At 45.7% G+C, this 22,059-nt stretch overlaps 1 protein-coding gene across 5 annotated transcripts in view; it reads left to right on the top strand.

The window, feature by feature from the left end:
* PLEKHG1 (pleckstrin homology and RhoGEF domain containing G1) overlaps positions 1-22,059 on the top strand; it is a 218,103-nt gene that overhangs the window by 181,859 nt on the left and 14,185 nt on the right. For all 5 annotated transcript variants that reach the window (XM_047733188.1, XM_047733185.1, XM_047733184.1 and 2 more), the window contains 8 exons: positions 3,949-4,099; positions 7,377-7,508; positions 10,154-10,336; positions 10,420-10,515; positions 10,707-10,793; positions 16,498-16,531; positions 19,280-19,375; positions 21,085-21,123. In XM_047733188.1, coding sequence (XP_047589144.1) covers positions 3,949-4,099; positions 7,377-7,508; positions 10,154-10,336; positions 10,420-10,515; positions 10,707-10,793; positions 16,498-16,531; positions 19,280-19,375; positions 21,085-21,123 — 818 coding nt within the window. The remainder of the gene's footprint in view (positions 1-3,948; positions 4,100-7,376; positions 7,509-10,153; positions 10,337-10,419; positions 10,516-10,706; positions 10,794-16,497; positions 16,532-19,279; positions 19,376-21,084; positions 21,124-22,059) is intronic.

Consider the following 22,059-nt stretch of genomic DNA (forward strand, 5'->3'; position numbering starts at 1 on the left):
TCCGGGCATTTGCATCCAGAGTCAGGTCGAGGGGTCCAGCGCGTGCTGGTGGCAGGTGGTCTGCACCCAGCACGGCACTGAATGCCATGGGGAGATCTCATGGCATGCTGAGAATGGCTGACGGGGTACCCAGGTGGGGAGCCATTCAGCTGAGGGACTCCCAGCAGAGCCAGTGAGAAGGACGTTGTGCAAGAGACTAAAAAGATCGGGAGGCATCCTTCAGGGGAAAACTAAGTGAACCGGTTGTGTTCAGCTTGAATTCTTGCCTGTTCCCCCCCTTGCCACATGGCACGCTTTGAAGAATTTGAGAGGCACATAGAATGAGTTTATATAATCTAGCTGGGGATAAATTATCTAATATTTTTCCTATAGAAGCTCTGAGAACTACGTAAAAAGGACTTCTCGTCTCCCCTGGATCGTGGCTTCAGTTTTGCTGATCTGGGGAGCCACACAGGAGGGCAGTTGAGGGAATGTCGTATGGACAATATCATGACCATTTCAGTAACGGAGCCGGGCCAAAGGTCAATGTCATCATTTCTTTTTTTCAGCAAAAAACTTTTATTGAGCATTTCTTGAGTCCTAATCACTGTGTTAAATGCTACCAGTGAAAAATGTTGTTGAATTTAACTTGCACAATAATCCAGAGATGTCAAAGGATTCCAGAAAACCAAAGCATGCATCCCAGTGCAGGCACGCAAGGATAGGTTCTCAACGATTGCTTCCTCATCGTCACCCTGTCCCAACCCAGCATATGCACGAAGGAACCGAGACTCCCACAGTATGCTGATTTTATAAGGGCCACGTAGGTCATGAGTGGCCAAACTGGGATTTGAATGGAGATTTCTCCAACCTCGGACCTCATGCTACTACATCCTTGTTAAGTTTCTCAGCAGAACTTGAGTCGTTCCCTTAGGGGACCAGCCGGGAAGATAAGAGTGACCTACTCTGTTGTCTGTCTTGGTGGAAACATGTCTGTAAGTCTAAAGGGGGTGGCAGGATCCACCCACAGGCTGCCCTCCCCACCCCCACAGCTACCACAGCAGGGAGCAACAAATGGAATGCCTGCTCAGAAGAGTCCCCAGAAAGCCCATTTGGACCCAAAGCCATGAAGCCAGAGGCCGAGACTTATGTACAAATACTTTCCACTGAAGATTGTAGTCTTCCTCTCTAAACACTGGTCAGGATGTTGTGCTGTGGGGATGTATTTGGTTAGTGGCCAACCATGCTTTTCCCAGGTTTCCCTTAAAACCAAAGAAAAACCACAAAAACCCACATGCCAATTGGTACAGCTATCAGCATATCCTTATCAGTAGACACACCCGGAGTTTACACAGCTTCACTTAAGCAATGATCTCTCCTACAGTAGTGGTTTCCACCTCTGTGCTGAAGGCAGCAAAAAAACTGGCGGATGCCCCAACGAAATCCCGTGAACTGGAAGCTAAAATCCAACATGGCACCACGTCCTGATCCCTAGAAACCACAGACTTGGCCCTCAACGTCTCCACTCCACTCCAAAGGGAAAGGAAAACAGAACAAAAACAAAAACATTCAAATTCTGAAGAATCAACCCATTTCTGGACCCCATTATCAGTGTGGGAGACACTGGAAGGGCTTGTCTGGGGGCGTATGTCGGCAGAAGTTTCATGATACACAAGTCATCTGAAGAAACGACTTCTGAATTTACAATTTGGGAAGTTTATATTAAGAAGAGTTTTCGGACTTAGTAATAAGAAAGGAGAGTACAAAACAAAGGTAGATTTTTCTCTATGAGGCTGCTTCAGGGTCAAAGGACAGGCAGAATGGTTCATGTGAGAGCACCAGGGAGTCTGGTCCCAAGCCCGCTATGCGTTGGCAGGAAATGGGAACTAATATCCTAGCCTTCTAGCAACTTTTAGGGTTTTTTGAGCATCAGACTCAACTAAATGCAGTCGTGGATAGGGTGTTAGGGAAGACCAAATCAACAAAGACAAATTAATGTAGTATGGACTTAATTGTGTGTCCTAGAAGCTAAAGATACATGAGAGAAAGGAGTAGGAAGGAGCGTCTGGGTGGCTCAGTTGGTTAAGCGACTGCCTTCGGCTCAGGTCATGATCCTGGAGTCCCCGGATGGGGTCCCACCTCAAGCTCTCTGCTCAGCAGCGAGTTTGCTTCTCCTGCTGACCTTCCCCCCTCTTGTGCTCTCTCTCAAATAAATAAATAAAATCTTAAAAAAAAAAAAGAAAAAGATAAAGAAAAAGAAGAGAGTAGGAAGTCCCAGGGAGGAGAGTTAAGACCAGTCTCCTGGAGAGGAAGTGTTTTCTATTTTGGGTTTTACAGTATTTTCATGTTTTCTTTTCTTTTTTATTGTGTATCTTCAACTTTGAGGAAGGAAAGAAACAGGTTAGCCGAGAGATGCTCACAAATCACACTCAGGGACGCAGGCGTGCCCAGTTCTTCCCCGGTTGTGTGATTTTCATATTCACAGAAAAATATTTTGCTCTTGGCCCCGTCTCCAGTTTGCTTTCTGAAGCCCCGGTCTGCTGTCCCCCCACTGTCTTACCAAGCTAAGAGTACCAGACGTCACAGCCCATCTGACAACATTTCTTCTCCCCTTGGATCCAGGCCAGAGATACTGAATGTCGCCGGCACACCTTGACAGATGTCCACCTTCTTCATACCAGTCACGCCCCAGCAGTTTCGCCGGGAAGAGACACAAGCCCTTCCTCCTTTCCCCAAGGAGGGGCCCAGGCCCTGTCAGGTCATTGTCCTCAGCTGTCTCCCTGGGCCCTGAGCCCAGAATTCAGTGAGCGCCTCCCAGTCTGTTGCAGATGTCCTGTCCTTGGGCAGGAGTTGAAGCCATCAGCTGGCCAAAGGACAACTGGGCAGCCAGTTCTGGTTCTGGAAGAACCTTCAAAAAGACCCTCGGCTACATGATAAGGAGTTGTTTTGAAATATCAGCTTCTGGAGGAACTAAACCCGTTTGGACAGATAATTCTCAAAGCACATGGGAACAAAAGCAATTCTAATAGGTTCATTAGGAGACCTCCACATTACTTCCTTCCAAGGACTCTTATTTTGTTGTTTGGCTCTAATTTTCTAAATTAATCCTGAAAACATATTACTGACTTGGGGAGAGAGGGGCCGAAATCACTTCCACCTGCTTTCTTCTAAGTTACGAGACCATATGATTTTAATTTACATGTGTGCATGAGACCCCACGAGCTCACTGGCTTTCATGTACAAGATACGAACACCGTTTTGATTATTCCCCTGGGGTGTCAGGGGGCTATACTTACCACCTTTGGGGGAGCTGGGATGCAGAAGGAACTCTGACCCACTTTCCTAGTCCACTGAGGCACACTCCCTAAGAAGTAAGGTTCTCTCGCTGTTTCAGAAACTCTCTTTAGAGGGATCTGTTCAAAGATTCTCCAAGGGGAGTTAACCTATGAGCCACATTCTCCAAAGCTCTGCACAGAGTGTCTGGCAGTTTGTGATTTCTACAAAGGCAACCAGCAAAAGGGGTGACAGATGTCCTGCACGGGGCTGGCTCTCCTAAAGAGGGAGCTCTTTTTTCCTGGTATAGAGATGCCCCCTCCTTGCAGTCTGACCTGTGGAGACCGAATACGGATGTGCAGTTCGAGCACTGCACCAATACCCACATGGGATGCAACCAGGGGCTATCACCCGACTCAGATCCCCTTTTGGCCAAGCATGTGTCGTGGCTGGGGATTGCTTCCATAGAAGGGAGGAGGAGCTTGCTTCTTAGAAGCCATATGTCCATATGCAACCAGCTTTCTCTAGTGCTCTTTTCTAATCCATCCACCCAAAGAGACACCTTTTTCTAATTTGTCCAGGGGCATTTTAGTCTAAATATAGCTCTGTTTCTCCCTTACATGCTTTAGGGCATGTAAAACTTGAATACCCATCTTATGACTACAGTTCAGATAAAAACGTGGATCGTTTTCACAGGTCAGTGGCTGTGCTGACGGAGTGCATGCGGAACAAGATGGTGGCCAAGTTCTTCCGGGAACGTCAGGAAACTCTGAAACACTCACTGCCTCTGGGGTCCTATCTCTTGAAGCCAGTTCAGCGGATTCTCAAATATCATCTCCTCTTGCACGTAAGTTTCTGCCTGCCCTTGACTACGTTCCAGGGGATGGCGATTCGGTGCACAGATCTATTACACTGAGGGGGGAGAACGATCAGAAAAGGCTGTGGACATATGGAAACGTTTTCCACACTCGTACTTTACAACGAACTAATCTGCTTTGAGATATTAGAGATATTTATATTCTGGGCCTGCAGCCTCATTGACAACAGCCAAATGAAAAGATTCATTTTAGCTCTGATTCTGATAGGGCTTAGGAGTGCCTCATTCTGGGCAGCGGATGGTTTCAGGCAGAGAGCTCTCACCTTAATGAGAAGCAGATTTCTGTGTGTTTTATCTCCACTAGCCTAGACTCAGTAGGCAGTTGGGCAGGGGCGCCATCTGTCATAGACTGGCTTTTGTACGAGCAAAGAGAAGGAGCCGAAAGAGGAGAAGACGGATGACTGGTGTGATGAATGATCTTTGAGCAGGGCTTAGCACGGCGCCATCGCATTGATTGCATTTCCGTGATTTGTAGACGATGAAAGAGGCTTTAGAAACGACGGTAGACGTAGCTCTCACATTCTCTTGTCTTCCCTCTAAGGAAGTTGGTAAAATGGGTGAAAAGTTTTCTCGCAAGTCATTCCTGTTGGGTTAATAGGATTGGACTGCCCTTATAACACAAGGAGGACCTAGCGTGGTGGTTAGGGGCCAGGCTCTGGGTTCCAATCCTGTAAATTGTCCGTGTTCACTGTACCTCACAGGCAGTCCATAAATGTGAGCTATTGCTTTGTTTTATTGCTTGATCATACTACATTAAAATCTTATGACTTTAATCCAGAGCTCTTATCTGTATCACCAAGCCTGTAATTTATATGTATCTCTTTTTAAATGATTCCAGGTTTCCAACTTGGATAATCATTCCAGTTTTGCTCTGTTCACACACATCAACAATTTTAACAACGCTTATGGTCCAACTTTGCTAGAAATTTCTCAGCTTTGTCTGTTTGGCCAGGTGGCTCGTGTTTGGAGAATCTGGTGTCCTGTGAAGCCACACCAGGGATATCATTTTAATTGTTAAATTAATACCCACGACCCCTTAGATTAGTGGGATTAATTTGCTAAACCAGTGTCCAGGTAATGCTGACATCATATCTGACCCAGAAAAGATCTCTCCTGGATAGTACTAATATGGCGTTTAAGACTAGTGTATCTCAGTGATCTCTAAACATAGCCTTCTAGATAGTTAGGCAGCCATCAATCAAAAGCAAAGCCTAAGATGACAGTCACTTATGCATGGGAGACATAGCAAGTCAAGATCCTTACCAAAAGACAATTGATAGGGAAGCATAGCTCTTATCCTCTAAATTAAGAGCTGGTGTCTTGGTTTAGGCTGCGATAAGAAAATCCCATAGCCTGGGTGGCTTCAACAGCAAACAGTTATCTCTCACAGTTTAGACATGGGAAGGCCAAGACCAAGGCACCAGTCTGTTCAAGTTCTGATGATTTTGCTGCCTGGGTTGCATTCTCACTTCCTTATGAGGTAGAAAGAGGCAAGAGAGTTCTATGAGAGCACTAATCCCCTCTGTGAGGGCTCCATCCTCATGACCCGATTACCTCCCAAAGGTCCCAGTCCTAAGACCAGCACAATGGGGGGTTAGGATTTCAACATGTGGCTTTGGCAGGGTAGGGGGGACACAAGCATTCCGTGCATAACAACTGGTAATGAAGAACGGTGGTTAGATTAATCAAAAACTAACTTCTGGTTGCCTTTGAAGTATTTTTGCTTTGAAGGGTGATTTAAAGGGCTCCTTCTGTGTCGTTTACATCACTTCAAAGCTGTGTAGCCATCCATGAAGGTTTGCACAGGAAAACACTCTGTACTCGGGAGTCTGTCTGTTGTTGGACAGGACTGCGTCTCAGACCAGAAGAAGAAATTAGTATTTTTTCTAATCTGCTATAGATCTGGAGCTTACCTGGGAGCTGTCATTTTAGTGGTATAGTTTCATAGGGCCTTTCTATCAGCTGGGTCTGAGTGTGGGAAGCAAATGCGAATTCCTTCCCAGTTTCTAGCTAGATGGAAAACTTGAGTATGTAGTAAAAGCAAACAGAGATTTATGAAGTAGAATTATAAAATAATGGAACTAACCTTCATAAGCTACCATAAGATTCAACCTCCATCCTTTGGCTTAATGATTATGTACATCATTGATGTCCCAGAAATGATCTAATTGACTATAATATCTTCTTATTGTTTTACATATTTGTATAGGTTACTGTTACTGTTTTAAGAAGATAGAGCGCCAACTTAATAAGCATTTATTGACCCCTAGCTCTCTGGTCGTTACTATTGAGTAGATAAAGAATGAAATAAAAATAAATGATACAACAGTCCCTCTCCATAGGTTGTTGAGGGGTCTAGGGACATGTGTCCCCTGTGTTGGAAAGAATTAGAGCAGAGCTCATGTCCCTGTCATGTCCCTGGGGTTATAGAACTCCAGGGCTGACCTGAGCGCTGATCGCCGGAGGATACGCGAACCATGAGATCATTCTCAATACTCTGAAGGCTTGTATTTCATGAACTTCATTTGGGGCTTTAAAGCCTTGACTACAAGGAAAGTCACTTGCTATACACATACTTTTAAAGAAGTGTCCAGGGCGCCTGTGTGGCTCAGTGGGTTAAGCCTCTGCCTTCGGCTCAGGTCATGATCTCAGGGTCCTGGGATCGAGTCCCATGTCAGGCTCTCTGCTCAGCAGGGAGCCTGCTTCCCCCTCTCTCTAAGCCTGCCTCTCTACCTACTTGTGATCTCTCTCTGTCTGTCAAATAAATAAATAAAATATTTTTAAAAAATAAAATAAAAAATAAAGATAGCGTCCACTCTGTGGTTCAGTCTGTTACATAGTCCTGTGTTACATATTATATTTCCTCTGGGAGGAAAAGGAAAGTATGTTTTCTATCCTGTAAGGGTGAGAACTCTTATTACCATTGGCCACCAGGAAACTCCAAACGTAATAGCAACACTTGTATCTATTGTAACTGTTGCATCCTTACGAGTCTTAATGGACCATATATAGTGTTTTCTTTTATCTTCCTTGTCATGAAATTCTAATCCACTCCTATTTTTCCTCCCCCCATTTTCATTCCCATTTTACCATTTTGTTGCAAGTCTGTTCTGGTAAACTATCTCAGATTCTTAAGGCATGATGGTAGCATGTAAGTAGAGGCAAAAGTGAAATACGGGGAACTCATCGTGTGTGTCACTGGCTATACGAGAAAAAAGTGAAAATAGTTGTCTTTTTTTTTTTAAAGGAAATAGAAAATCACCTTGACAAGGACACCGAAGGCTACGACGTGGTGCTTGATGCTATCGACACGATGCAGAGAGTGGCCTGGCACATCAACGACATGAAGAGGAAGCATGAGCACGCAGTCCGGTTGCAGGTGAACTTGAGACGGTGGTGCCTGGCGGTGCTGCAGGGCATGGACTTGTTACCATTTTCTTTCTTTTTTTAAAAGATTTTACTTATTGATTTGAGAGAGAGAGCAGGGGCAGGGGAGAGCAGCAGAGAGAGAGAGAGAGGGAGAAGCCAGCTCCCCACTGAGCAGGAAGCCTGATGCGGGACTTGATCCCAGGACCCTGGGATCATGACCTGAGCCGAAGGCAGACCCTCAACTCACTGAGCCCCCCAGGTGCCCCTACCATTTTCCAAATCAGATTCTAAGGCTGCTCAAGTATTCCATTTCCTCCACCATCTTCATTGGAGGTCTCCTTGAAAGAAGATGAGGACGTGGCTAATTTGATCACTGTTTAAGGTGGTATTTAAGAGAAATTACATTATAAATTTAAACGAATAGTTTGTTCATAGCCCCTTCAGTTACCCAGGTTAGAAGTTGGAGTCTCCGGCACCCTTAGCTTGTGTTAATTACAAATACGTCCTTCTTCTTGGAAGCAACTTTCTCTAAGCTGTTGGAAGGGTTTTGAGTCTTACTTCCTGTCTCCTTAGTGAATGCAGAACTGTGGGTTGGTACATGTGTGGTGTGGGACAGGGACTCAGAGAAAGGAGAGCTAAATCTGGATGCAGGTTCTCTCCCGCTCCATTTGGGATGAGGCTCACCAGTGCATGTTAGAGTCCTCATTTCTAAAATAAGACAGACAAGAGATTTGCTAAGCCTCTTTCCAGCACCAGTATTTTAGACCCTAAATCCTTAGAGACATTTGATAAATGCTAACTCAGTGATCATGTCCCAGGTTCACTATTTAAAAACAAAAGGTCGGGGCACCTGGGTGGCATAGTCTGTTGAGCGTCTGCCTTTGGTTCAGGTCATGATCCCAGGGTCCTAGGATCGAGTCCCATGTCTGGCTCCCTGCTCAGCTAGGAGTCTGTTTCTCTCGCTCCCTCTGCTGTGCATGCTCTCTCTCTCTCTCTCTGTCAAATAAATAAATAAAATCTTAAATAAATACAAATAAAAACAAAAGGTTGGGGCACCTGGGTGGTTCAGTCGGTGAATCATCTACCTTCAACTCAGGTCATGATCTCAGGGTCCTGAGACCAAGCCCCGTGTCAGGCTCCTGCTCATCTGGGAATCTGCTTCTCCCTCTCCCTCTGCCCCTCCCCCACCCCTGATTGTGCCAAAATTTTAAATTTTCATATAAATAAATATATTTTTTAATTAAAAAAATAAAAACAAAAGGTCTTGTGGGCCTAGAAGCTGGTCACAGGCTCCTCTGTGTCCCTGGAGTGAGACATGAAAGTCCAAAGTGACTCCATGCTGTGCGGAGCTCCTATGCCCAACTCAAGGAGAAAGATACATTATTGAGCTCAAAAATCAAAACAAAACTCTAGGATTCATCTATAGGCAGCCAGAGTGTGGTATGAAGTAATTGATGCTCAGAAATCGAGCGAAGGTGACATTCTAGTCTTCCAGGCCATGTCTGGTTTTTAGAATAGTCAGAAAAGCTTTCGTGTGTCGTCAGCCACATGTTCTGTGGATATAACATCCATCGCATATTCTGAAATGGCTAAATGACTGGTTGGTTTTTCACATCTTAGAAATCTGTTTGGCATTCTGAAGACGCTGCTAAACCAGGCTCTGGCCCAGACTTTTATCTCCATTCCTATCCATTTCTACTTTCAACCAGTGAAATTTGGGGCTGTCCTCTGGACTGCTTAATTAAATGCTATCTGCAAATATTTTCATTTTTCAAAACAGTAAAAAATCCGTTTCCTTAAAAAACACTGGTGTGGGGCGCCTGGGTGGCTCAGTGGGTTAAGCCGCTGCCTTCGGCTCAGGTCATGATCTCAGGGTCCTGGGATCGAGTCCCACATCGGGCTCTCTGCTCAGCAAGAAGCCTGCTTCCCTCTCTCTCTCTCTGCCTGCCTCTCCGTCTACTTGTGATCTCTCTCTGTCAAATAAATAAATAAAATCTTTAAAAAACAAAAACAAAAAACACTGGTGTGGACATACAGCACATCCCAAAGACACTTCAAAGTCCTGTTCTCAGTTGATGTTTATCAAGTGCCATTTAAAATGTGGTAGTGACGAACTTCATTTCCTTTTCCCTAGCAAATGGGATTAATACCAGGAAATTTCTAAGATCCATCTTCCGTGTCTTCTCACCGCCCTTAGTTCTGAGTTACTTGTATGTAGTATGGATTTCAATTTCTGGAAGAAGGTTTGCATGTCAGTAGCTCTGAAGGTTTTTATGCAGAGAATGTGGGTGAGAATGTCAAGAGAAAGACACCTTTCAGAGAAGGTCACATACCTGTGTCCTCTTTACCCAGCTTTTGAGAGTCCTAAGTGTTGTCAGCGGCCCTAGGAAAGGATTATCAAGGAATGGAAATAAGTAATTGGCAACTCAGCAATTAACAACTTGATTCATTTCTGTTAACCCTTAAGTGGCAGCACCCGTATATGTGGGTTTAGGTCATGGATCGTTAGACACCATTGGACGCCAAACAGATCCATTAGAGCCCATCAGAGATGGTCAGGCCCCATTCTTGAGAGTCTGCATATGGGCCACCATGTCCTTGCAGCCACGTCTTCCCACCTCCTTGCTTAGTCACCCAGAATGGTCACTTTTTCAGGAGATACAGAGTCTGCTCACTAACTGGAAGGGGCCAGACCTGACCAGCTATGGGGAGCTGGTGCTGGAAGGCACCTTTCGCATCCAGCGCGCCAAGAATGAGCGGACGCTCTTCCTCTTTGACAAGCTGCTACTCATCACAAAGAAAAGAGACGACACGTTCACGTACAAAGCCCACATCCTGGTAGGTCTGAGTGCTGGGGGTGGGGGTGGTTTGCTCCGTTCTCTTCCGAGCGTGCCTCACCCTCTCTCTGCTGTCCTGCGCAGTGCGGCAACCTCATGCTTGTGGAAGTGATTCCGAAGGAGCCGCTCAGCTTCAGCGTCTTCCACTATAAGAACCCGAAGCTGCAGCACACAGTTCAGGTAACAGCCGGGCCCTCCCGGCCCCATGGGGCTCACTCTTGGGAAGGAGGAGCGCCGTGTGTTGGCCGGCCTTTCCAGAGCCTTCTGGCCGCACGGCCTGTTTCCCACCTTGTCAGAGGGTTATCAAAGGGTCTAATCTTGTGTGTTGGGGAGGCACAAGCCATCTGACTGTCCACATTGCCTTCTGGTAGGCTAAGTCCCAGCAGGACAAGCGCCTGTGGGTTCTGCACCTGAAGAGGCTGATCCTGGAGAACCATGCGGCCAAGATTCCGGCAAAGGTAAGACGATGAGGTCAACAAACATGGAAATGTGAAGGAATTCAAGTCCCAGAAGGCAGCCTGCCAGGAATAAATGTTCACCTTCCAGATAAAGAAAATATAGAGGATACAGATGGGATCAACTCAACCCGTCAGGTACATTAAGAAGATTCACATATAGGGAACTTGTCAAAGGTTGTTTTTTATTTTTTTAATATTTATTAATTTACTTTAGAGAGAGAGAGCACAAGTAGGGGCAGGGGGAGAGGGAGAGAGTCCTCCAGGGGACTCCCTGCTGAGCTTGGAGCCTGACACGGGGCTTGATTCCAGGACCCTGAGATCATGACTTGAGCCAAAACAAAGAACCAGACGCTGAATCAACTGAGCAACCCAGGTGCCCCAAAGGTTTTTGTTGTTGTCGTTGTTATATTTTGTTTTGGGGCTTGAGCAAATTAAAATTAAGGAAAAGACTACAAGAAAATCTTGGGAGAACTAGTAGAATACATTTTTGAGAAGTGTTCAAAGATCCACTAAGCACCCATCGTGATCAGAGCAAGCTTAGGTTCTGTGGGAATGCTAGGGAAAGAAGATAGAGACTCAGTTATGAAGGAATTTGTCGATGAGAGAGCCAGCCATATAAACAAGAAACTGTTTGCTAAAGAGGATGAATTAATAGAGGTATAAGCCAAGTATTCTGAAGGATAAAGTGTTCAACTACAGTTGAATGGGGAAAGGAAGGAAATGCCTCTTACCTACCTCAGTCTTGAAGGATGAGGAATGTTTTTATCAAGTGGAGGAAGAGGAAACCCAAGCTGAGGGAACAGCATAAACAAAAACAAGGAGATGTGAATGGGTGCACCCTGTTCCCAGCCCACAGATGGTGCCTCTGCGGAAGGGCTGGGTCCTCAGGAGACGGAGCAGGCGGTGAGGCTGGAGAAGTGGAAGGCAGTCCGCTGGGCTGCGAAGGTGTCTAAAGGCACACACCAAGGAGTCTGACATATGGGTGGTAGGAAACTACTGAAGGCTGTGGAGGAGGGGGTTGGCATGATCTCCCCTGTGTTCTGAGCATGTAACTGCAGGGACAGGGTGATAAATGAGCTAAAGGAGTGACACTGGGGGGAGGAGAAGAATCAGCAAGCCACCGGGGTGGTCTAGAAAACAGGCGAGGGGTACTTCCGGGAGCCCCAGCAACAGAGGGGGAGCAGATGCAAAAGCTCTCACAGAGGCAGAGGGAACGTAAGTTGCCCACGAGGTGCATGAGGACAGAGAGAGAAATAGGAGTGAAGGATGAGTCAGGGGTTGGGCCCAGGAGACAGTGCTGAGTTCTGAGACAAGCTGCCAGGGGGAGGAACCGGTTGGGTGGGAGCAAGGAGCTCTCACAGTAGCGTGTGTGGAGACGAGTCAGCTCAGGTGGAAATTCAGGTCTTGGAAGCTGCGGATCTGGAGGCTCTCTTGACACAGACAGTCACTGAAGCCCTGAGCTTCGATAGGACGGCCCAGGAAAGTGTGCAAAGGAAAGAACCCCTGGGAATCACATCTCAGTGATCCACAAGCCGGTGGGGAGAATGAGCAGGGAGGTAGTAAGAAAACCAAAGGAGAAAGGCGTGGGGACAAAGGAAAGAAAGGATCTCAAAGAAGAAGAGGGTAGCTAGAGTCTCAAATGCCACAGACGGGACGGCACAGCCGATTCAAACAGGAGCGTCAAGATCTGGTTTGGCAACTAAGAGATCAGGGAGAGCTTGCAGGGTGTTAGAGAGAAATGCAGAAATGAGAAGCAGCAGACTGCATGCAGACTTGAACAAACGCAGGAAAGATGCAAGGTGGTGGCTTGAGGAGGGGCAAGATGAGAGCGAGGCATCGGCGTAGGCGAACACCGTGGACGTGACAGTGGGCAGTGGGAAGGAGAGTGAATCGATAAGCTGAGGGGTGCTCTTTGGAACCCACCCCGGGAAGCGGGGAGGGTGGGGTCAGGAGCGCTGGGTGAGAGGGTAGTCTGGGAAGGTGGAAATCTCCCTCCCAGAGCCAGGGGAGAAGAAAGATGAGACAGGGCTGAGCACCTTTGAGATGGACTCGTGTGAAGATAAAGAATCTGATTTCCCTGGAGTTGGTGATGATGTCATGTGTTGGGTTGGGGGAGCCCGGGTCGAGGGATCCCAGGTGGGTGTGGGTGCCTGAGGGAAAGTGGTGAGCCTCAGAACACTTGCTAAAGGAAATGGACCGGTCTGTGAGGATGACTACAATAATTTGTTCATCCAAGACCCAACGGAGGGGGTCACCACGGATCGGTGTGCTGAGGTCATTCGGAAATCCGCTCAGCGGCTTGGAAACTAGTGTCAAGGAACTAGGGTACAGGGGGTGAGGCCCAGCAGAGCCAGGAAAGGGGAAGCTTAGCAGCAGGGAAATGTGGGTGCCAATTGGCACAGGCATTGAGCATGAGCTCCAAGCTGAGTGGAGCGTGAAGCCGACAGAGAGAACAGGCACGGCTTGAAGGACCGCTGGCCTGCACATTCCAAACACTGGCTCAGCAGGAGTTGAAAGGTGGGGAGATGGAAATACAGAGGTCTGTGGTCGAAAAGTGGACTTGGAGAGCTCTGGGTGCTGCTAGGGTCCTGGGGGCCGCTCTGATTGTGTGTTGCTGTTCTGGAGTGGAAGGAAGGGGCGATCGAGATAAAACCGCTAGGAGCTAAGGTGCGGGTCGAGAATGGATCGTCCTATGGACAGTGAAGCAGCCCTTGCTGGGCTGGGGGAGGAAGAAAGTGGAGCAGAAGGTGGGATGGTGGTCACGAGAATCAGACTGGGCGTGGCGGGGTTGCAGAATTAGGGCCAGGGACATTTCTGAGCAACGAGCGTCTGTTTTGCTCTGTGTATCTAAAGCTCGTTCTCCCGGGCTGTCCGCCTTGATTTGGCGCCCGGGAAATGAGTGTGCATAGGTGTGTGTTGGAGTGAAGCGTGAGTCGCATCTCATCAGGGCGTTGTGAGAGGTGAGGTAAGTCAGGCAGAGAAGTGACTGCGTTTTCTTCCTGGTTAGTTACCGGGCTGCTGGCCCCATGCCCTGGACCGCCCTGAGCAATGACAGAGTGGCTTTGATAGGCCCCGCCCACGGTTCACCTGTCTCCTGGGAAAATCAGAGCTGCCAAAGGACTCCCAAAGGCCATTACGAAACCAGACCAGCTTGCGTACCTGTCCTCTTTCTCCCACACAAGACCTGTGTGTTCCAGGCCATTCTCCCTTGATGCGTTAACATGGTTTGAACAGTCACAACAGAACTGCACTCTTTTACCCAAATTCCTGACTTTTAGAATCTAAACGTTATTTTTTCCGCAACGACGTCTTGAGCACACCTACAGTGGGCTGACCATTTTGTATTTCGCCCTCAGCAAAACACCTTCTGAGGAAGGTCTTACTCTCCCCATTCTAGAAAAGTCAGAACAGAAACTCAGCAACATGTGAGTTCTCTGCCCACATTTATACAGCTCGTACGTGACTGAGCCTGAGTCAGACCCAGGTCTGTCTGGGTGCACGGAGCAAGCATGAGCCACATTCCACAGTGCTCCCAGGGGCAATGAAAATGCATTTATTTAATATACTTGATCCACGGTGATATAATAATAATTTTCTATTTTATTTAAGCAGGTTTATTACTAAGTTGAACTTTTCACTTCTTTCTTCAAGACTTCTTCTTAGATCTTTTTCTCCAAATCTTTCAAAATCTGTTTATTCCTAGTAAACAAAAGAAATGCCTAATGGGGAATTTTTGTAAACATCAAAAAAGCCTTACTGTCTAACAAGGTTACCATGAGCTGTTGGAAATTCGTTCCTGTGACTCCCAACCTCCTTCCGGTCTTACGATTCAGTGATGGTCCCTGGCTGACTCCTAGAGGAAAATGTGGGAATAGTACTTTTCTGAAATTAAATGTCAAGATGGGGGGGCGGGGGAAATACTAAGTCCTTAAAGTCTAAGTCTATAGATACCAGGAAACTTCTTGGAAATAAGCATTTTCTTTATTCAAATACATGATATTCACACTCACTCTGCTCTAGATTGAGAATAAAGATAAAAGTAGAGCCTCCTGCATTTTATTTTTTTTAGATTTCATTTATTTATTTGACAGAGAGAGATCACAAGTAGGCAGAGTCAAGCAGAGGGGCAGGGGGAAGCAGGCTCCCAGCTGAGCAGAGAGACTGATGCAGGGCTCCATCCCAGGACCCTGATATCATGTCCTGAGCTGAAGACAGGGGCTTAACCCACTGAGCCACCCAGGCACCCCACCTTCTGTATTTTATATATCCACCTGGTTCTAGAAATGCACTTCACAGAAATTGAGCTCCTATCTGTGTTTGAAATTAGTTCCAACTAGTAACCTCAAACTGACTCTATGATAAAAACATCAATGTCATCAAAATCTAACCATTTGTTTTCTCAAACTTATGGTGGTTGCATCAGTAAGAAATGTAAGAAAAGCCTTATGTTTCCGTTTCTTCATCAGGTGGATTGGATGCTTACAGGGTTTTTCTTGTGACATTTATAAGTGCTGCTTACATCACTGAACAACAACAACAAAATAATAATGGAGTAGCTGTTGCCCTTCTCCGGTTGTGTGTACAGTATGTGTGGAATAAAAAAGGGAACTGTTTTCACAAGCTGTTCTTTGTTTCGTGATTGGATCCAGCGAGGTTGTTTTTTTTTAACCTCCTCCTGTCCTTTTTTTAAAACTAAATATTACCAGTTACCCTAAACCTTTTTACTGTACTTTCAGTGCAGTGTGGCAAAATACAACCAAATTATTATTTTTTAATTAATCTTTATTTTTTTATTTTTTATTTTTTAATAAACATATAATGTATTTTTATCCCCATGGGTACAGGTCTGTGAATCACCAGGTTTACACACTTCATAGCACTCACCATAGCACAAACCCTCCCCAATGTCCATAACCCCACCTCCCCTCCTGACCCCCCTCCCCCCAGCAACCCTCAGTTTGTTTTGTGCGATTAAGAGTCACTTATGGTTTGTCTCCCTCCCGATCCCATCTTGTTTCATTTATTCTTCTCCAACCCCCCCTAACCCCCCACACAACCAAATTATTTTTAAGGTGATTTTTCGCCCAATATTTGTAGGTTAAGTTACAGGACCCTTGAACTATGAAAATGACACAGGGGGCAAGATAGGCTACTTAAAGTAATTTTTTTCCCTCTGCATCCTCGGGCCACAGGATTCACGTTAGGATAATTAACTATCTTTTTATAATTCCCTAAACATTCATGTCGTTGACAGCAATAACAATGAAAAGAAGTCTTCGAGCTTTAAAGCTGCGAATTTTGGGGTAGAGGGGAAGAAAGCCAGAGTAGAGGATTATCTGGCCCAGTCCCTTGGTGGGCAGGTGGTAATTCCGTTGGGTTGCATGCCTGTCATGTGCGTCTACCAGCACCCCTGAAAGGTGGGTCCTATCTTGCCCTTTGTGGCTTCCTTCCAGATGCGGGCTGTGAGCTTAGCGCTGGTGCCTCCATTGCACAGCGTCCTCTGTCCACCGGAGGGCGCTCGTCTGCTTGAAGCCCTTGAACTATGCATTAGTGCCTCAAAGAAATAATGAGTTGTTTAAAGCTTTTCATGAATCCCTTCTTCAGGTAGGGTGTAGAGGTAATATAGGTCTTCTGTATGACGACAGGTAATTTAAAGAAGAAACCAAAAGTAATTGCAATTAAAGCGATTCTTTCTTTCTTTCAGGCCAAGCAAGCAATACTTGAAATGGATGCCATTCGTAAGTTTCGTTCTCTTAATACAATTTGAAATTTTGTCTCCTTGCATCTATCATATTTTCTAGCTTAGAATTTATAAAAATGTCAGTTGTAAGAAAGGAGCAGCTGTCTGTCCACTGTGGTAAGAAAAACAGAGCCGGCAGACGGCGTGATGTCTCCTCACACGTTGGCTTGCTTGTATGTTGATTTAACCTGGTTTATCTGTGAGTCACCTCATGGCTGGCCACGTGTCCAGATCTCTGTATCAACTAAGAATGTAAGACCTGCTGCCAGGGTCAAGTCTCCCCCTCCCTTCCACCGCCACCAGAAATCAGGGTTCCACACACTTCCCCCCACAGCCCCTCGGAGGGAAATCTATGTTGTTTACCTGCACGAATCACGCCAACAAGATCGTTAACGGTTTCCCTGATGCAGGTTTCAAAATTACAGCAGCCCCACAAGTGTGATTGTATTTCTAGGCTTAGAAAACACGCAGGAAATAAACAGAGGTGAGGTCTGTCCTACAAAATCAAAACCTCATTCAACAGCATTTATCACATCCTTGTTCTCTCCCACATGAAACAGAGTAAGAAGAGAATCGATGGCTTTAGACTTACAACTGGGTCTGACAAAAACTCTCACCTACAGTGTTTGAAGTAATTTTTGAGGACTCTTGCCCAGGTGCGAACACTGATTCGTGTCCCCTCCACGTAGCTGGCGGTTAGCTCTGCAGGGGAAACAAGAAGCATTCGTGAGGTCAAAAGATGAACACCCCCACCATGTAGCTGAGACCCCCGCCCCCGTGTCATGCCCCACAGCTCCTGAGAGGTGACCCTGCAAGAGGGCTAGGCTGGGACCCGCTGCCCTGGCTCCCGGAGCAATGTGGAGAATTCTAGTCCCGTGATACCTACTCAACACCAGTTATGGGAAGGAGAGACTGTACCGTGTCTGATGAAAAAGAAGAAATCCAGAGAGAGCCGGTACAAGTTGGACCCTGGCTCCCATTTTATTCAGGGAAAAGCACCTTAAGTTTTGTTTGTTTGTTTTTTTTTAATGAAAACATTCTAAAGAGAAGGCAAGATCATGGATGACCATGTTTGATTTAGGAGAAAAGATGGAGGAAGACGGCAGTCTGAAGCTGTCTGCACCAAGTCCTCGTTCCCAGCCTGGGGTGGGTTCATGGACACCAGTAAGGTTCTGTGCATTCACAGAACGATTTTGGGCCACTAATTGGTATGATGTCCCTTTCTCCCAGGCCCAAGACTAGGCCAGAGCAACCCAGCCTGGGAAAATCCCCTCCTTTGCCCTACCTTGACTTTGGACTTGGCTGGGTATGGGCAAAGCAGGCCAGTCCATTGGGCCAAATGACCTCATTTAGGTAACTTTACCACTGACATTGGACAAACATGTGTGGTCTTTACAGTCCTCAGAACTCTCTGGAGTTTTGGACACTCTTAAAACCTTAACCCTATTACAGCCACATCCTAAAATTGTTTACCCTCAGGCTTCAGATGATCAGGGAAAGGGCTAGAGAACTTTAGGATTAGACCCAATTTTCTTTCTTTTTCTTTTCCTTTCCTTTCTTTTCTTTCTTTCTTTCTTTCTTTTTTTTTTTAAGTAGGCTTCATGCCCAACATAGAACCCAACAAGGGTCTTGAGGCCACAACCCTGAGATCAAGACCTGAGCTGAGATCAAGAGTCTGATGCTTAACCAGCTGAGACAACCAGGCACCCTAGACCCAATTTTCTTAATCTGAACTCCGTGTACCCCTTAGATAGGTAGAAAGACATAAACTGTAAAATTAAATGAAAATCCTGGGGTGCCTGGGTGGCTCAGTTGGTTAAGCATCTGCCTTTGGCTCAGGTCATAATCCCGGGGTCCTGGGATCGAGTCCCGCATTGTGCTCCTTGCTCAGTGGGGAGCCTGTTTCTCCCTCTTCCTCTGTCTCTCTCCCTGCCAACTCATTACTCTCTCTCTCTCTCTTACTCACTCTTGCTCTCTATCTCAAGTAAATAAAATAAAATAAAATAAAATAAGTGAAAATCCCTTTTCTGGTAAGAGAACTTAAAACATTCATCAAATGTTCAAAAGAACAATGTCTAGAAAAATATTAAGAGTCACCGTGCTGGAGGACAGCTTCCATTGGGGAAGAATAGATCGACATCCCCCGCCAGCAGGTGGGGCACAGATGCCTTGAGAAACTGGACTGGAATGGAATTCTCCAGATCGCTCCGCCCTCACTGACAGAGCCTTTGCTGTGGCCGGTCACCACAGCCTGTCTGGTGCCTTGTGACAAGTTTGGCTCCAGTGACATTTATTTTAATAGAGTTTTCTGACCTCTGTGGTTCATCAAGTTGCAAATGATCCTGGGCGGCAGCAGAAGGTTAATGATACCTGACACGTTTTAACTAACTTCCTACAAAGGGTAAAGACAATGGTTATGGCTCTTTCTAGAGGCTAGTGAGGGGGAAAAAAGAGTACACAGAAAGAGCTTGCATGTGTGCATGCATGTGTGTGTGTGTGTGTGTAAGAGAGAGCCTGAGAACACACGCACGTGCTAGAAAGGCAGTTTATCTTGCTGACGGATTCCTGGAAGTCCCAATATAACCAAAAAGTCCCGTGATACCTACTCAACACCACTTATGGGAAGGAGAGACTGTACCATGTCTGATGAAAAAGAAGAAATCCAGAGAGAGCCAAGACAAGTTGTACCCATCTGGGAAGTCACGGAACCCCTCCTTCTTATCGGTGTGTGTGGTTATCATTTCAGATTATCCTGGGTTCTGTTATAGTCCGGACGGGGAGACGAAAGCATTCTGTGGTTCTAAAAACGGTTCTGCTCCATATCGGCTGAGAAGAAAGTCAGGTAAATAGGGGGTTGTGATCAATTTAATAATCTAGAGGGACAAGTAATGAAAGATCCTTTTGGTCTGACTGTCAGGCTTTCATTCTAAATAAATTTAGAATGAAAAGTTTCATTCTAAATTCTCTATTTTCTGCAGAATATAAAACATACCAATCAACTAATCTTGCTTTGCGTAGCATCTTATCACTAGCATGCAGGTACTTAAAACTTGTTGACTACCACTGGGGGGAAATTGTATCCTGTCAATGACACATACAAAAGACTTTTCAAGCCTAAACTTGTAACATGTGTTTGCTGAACCAGACTCTGTAGCATTCTCTCAGCCCTCAGATCTTTCTTTGACTTGAATCAGTATTTAGTGAGTCCCTACCTAACCCCTTGCACTGTGCTAAGGACCAGGGATGCAAGAGGAAATAATACACTTGATTCCTGCTTCTGAAGAGGTTATAGTCTGGTGGGAGAGTCAAAAAGGGTGAATAAGTACCAGTCCATAATAGACTGTGGTAGAGGCTAAGTGAGCGGAAGTGTGGAAAGACAAAGGAGAGAGAGGGGGGCTAACTGTGTAGGAAGGAGAGAGAAGGCTTCTCAGAGCAGAAGACCCGGGATAGAGTCTAGGGGCCAAGGAGCCAGCTGGGACAGGACTAGCATGTGCAAAGGTCCTGAGACTTGGGCCAGCATATGCTAGATCAGACCTCCAGTGGCAGTTGTGCAGCCTGGCTGAAACATGGGATGGAGGTAGAGGCAAGCAAGGCAAACCAGGAGAAGTGGCTGAAGCTGTGGGAGGTATGAGCTTGACCCTGCAACGCTACAGAAGGATTTTCAGCAATGAATGTTTGCCTTTTAAAAAGGAAATTTTGGAGCCCCTGGGTGGCTCAGTGGGTTAAAGCCTCTGCCTTCGGTTCAGATCATGATCCCACGGTCCTGGGATCAAGCCCCACATTGGGCTCTCTGCTCAGCAGGGAGCCTGCTTCCTCCCTCTCTCTCTGCCTGCTTCTCTGCCTACTAGTGATCTCTGTCTGTCAAATAAATAAAATCTTTTAAAAAATAAAAATAAAAAGGGAATTCTGCCTTGATGTGGAAACTGAGGGACGCTGTCCCATCTAGTTTGGGGAGAGATGATAAAGGCCTGGATTAAGACAGTGGGGGGAGGGGAGCCATTATTGGGATCCCGCAGAACTGTGATGGATGAAAACAGGAGAAATTTAGAATGATGTCTCGACAGTTACTTGAGCAGGTAATGTCAGTGACGACCGGGTTGAGAACTTGATTAAAGAACAGTGATGGGAGGAGACTGGTGAGTTTGAAGCATGTTGGGTTGCTTGGTCTGTGGGCACATTGGGGAATCGTCAGATGGACAGTTAGCATTAGAGGTCTGAGGCTTGGGAAAGGAATGGCTGAAGGACATAAAATTGAACACTGTCACCTTATAGGTGGGTTAAAGCTAAGGAAATGGCTCTACTAGCTTTTGGGAGGGTAGTTTTCTGTTTTGTGACCCCCGATTGAGCAGCGTAAATCTTACCCTACAGCTTTGTCAGAGTGGATGTCTTGCTGTTAAGTGTCTCTAAGTGATGGGAATTTAGGTATATTTGATTTTTTAAAAAAAATTTCTAGAGCTCAAATTATTTGCCTGTAAACTAATAATTCATTTATAAAGAAAAAAACATTGATTTGGTCTTGCAAATGATGGCAGCCTTATTTTTTTCTCCTAGAACCTTCCTCAAGGTCACATAAAGTTTTGAAGACCAGTGGTAAGTCCTAACATATCTTTTCTTTTTTCATTTTTACTGCTTTCCACTAAGTCAAACCCTACAAAAACATAAGCACCAGATAAATTACAGATTGACAGATTTTATTAACGTCTATAGTAGTACCCCATTATAATCGAGCCCCACATTGGGCTCTCTGCTCAGCAGGGAGCCTGCTTCCCCCCCGCTCTCTGCCGGCCTCTCTACCTACTTGTGATCTCTCTCTCTCTATCAAATAAGTAAATAAAATCTTAAAAAAAAATAATACCCCATTGTATAATATAAAGCCAAATGATATAAAATGTCTGCAGTATAGATAACTGGCAGAAAAAGATTAATATCCCTATTATGTAAAGAAATCCCACACGTCAAAGAGAAGAGGCAAAGGACTCTTTTAAAAGGTAGAGGGGTGCCTGGTGGCTGAGTCCCTTATGTCCTGCTCATGGTTTCTGCTTAGGTCATGGTCTCATGGTCATGGGATTGAGCCCTGCATCAGGCCCCATGCTCAGGGCAGAGTCTGCTTCAGATTCTCTTTCTCTCTCAAATAAATAAATAAAATCTTTTTAAAAGCATAATAAAAATAAAAGGCAGATAATATAATTGGGCAGTTCCCAAGGAAAAAAAAACCATCAATAAAATTTATAAATGGTCATCCATGTTAGTAATCAGAAAAGCTATACATTTGAAGGAGATAAAGAGAGGAAAGCTGTAAGCTCCACCAAAAAATCTAGAAAAACAGGCACTCCAAAACGAATGGTGTCTAAATTTCTGCAACCTTTTGAAGCAAAATTTGGAGCATTTAAATTTAAAATCCACATCTGCCCTTGACTCAACAATTTCACTTTTTTCACTTTTGTAAATTTCACAGTATACACTTCCTGTATAGAAGGGCTTGCCCAGGTGTGGCTAGATCGAACTACGTGTGTGTGTTCCTTGTAG

Source organism: Lutra lutra, chromosome 6 (assembly GCF_902655055.1).
Source record: "Lutra lutra chromosome 6, mLutLut1.2, whole genome shotgun sequence".
Lineage (NCBI taxonomy): Eukaryota > Metazoa > Chordata > Mammalia > Carnivora > Mustelidae > Lutra > Lutra lutra.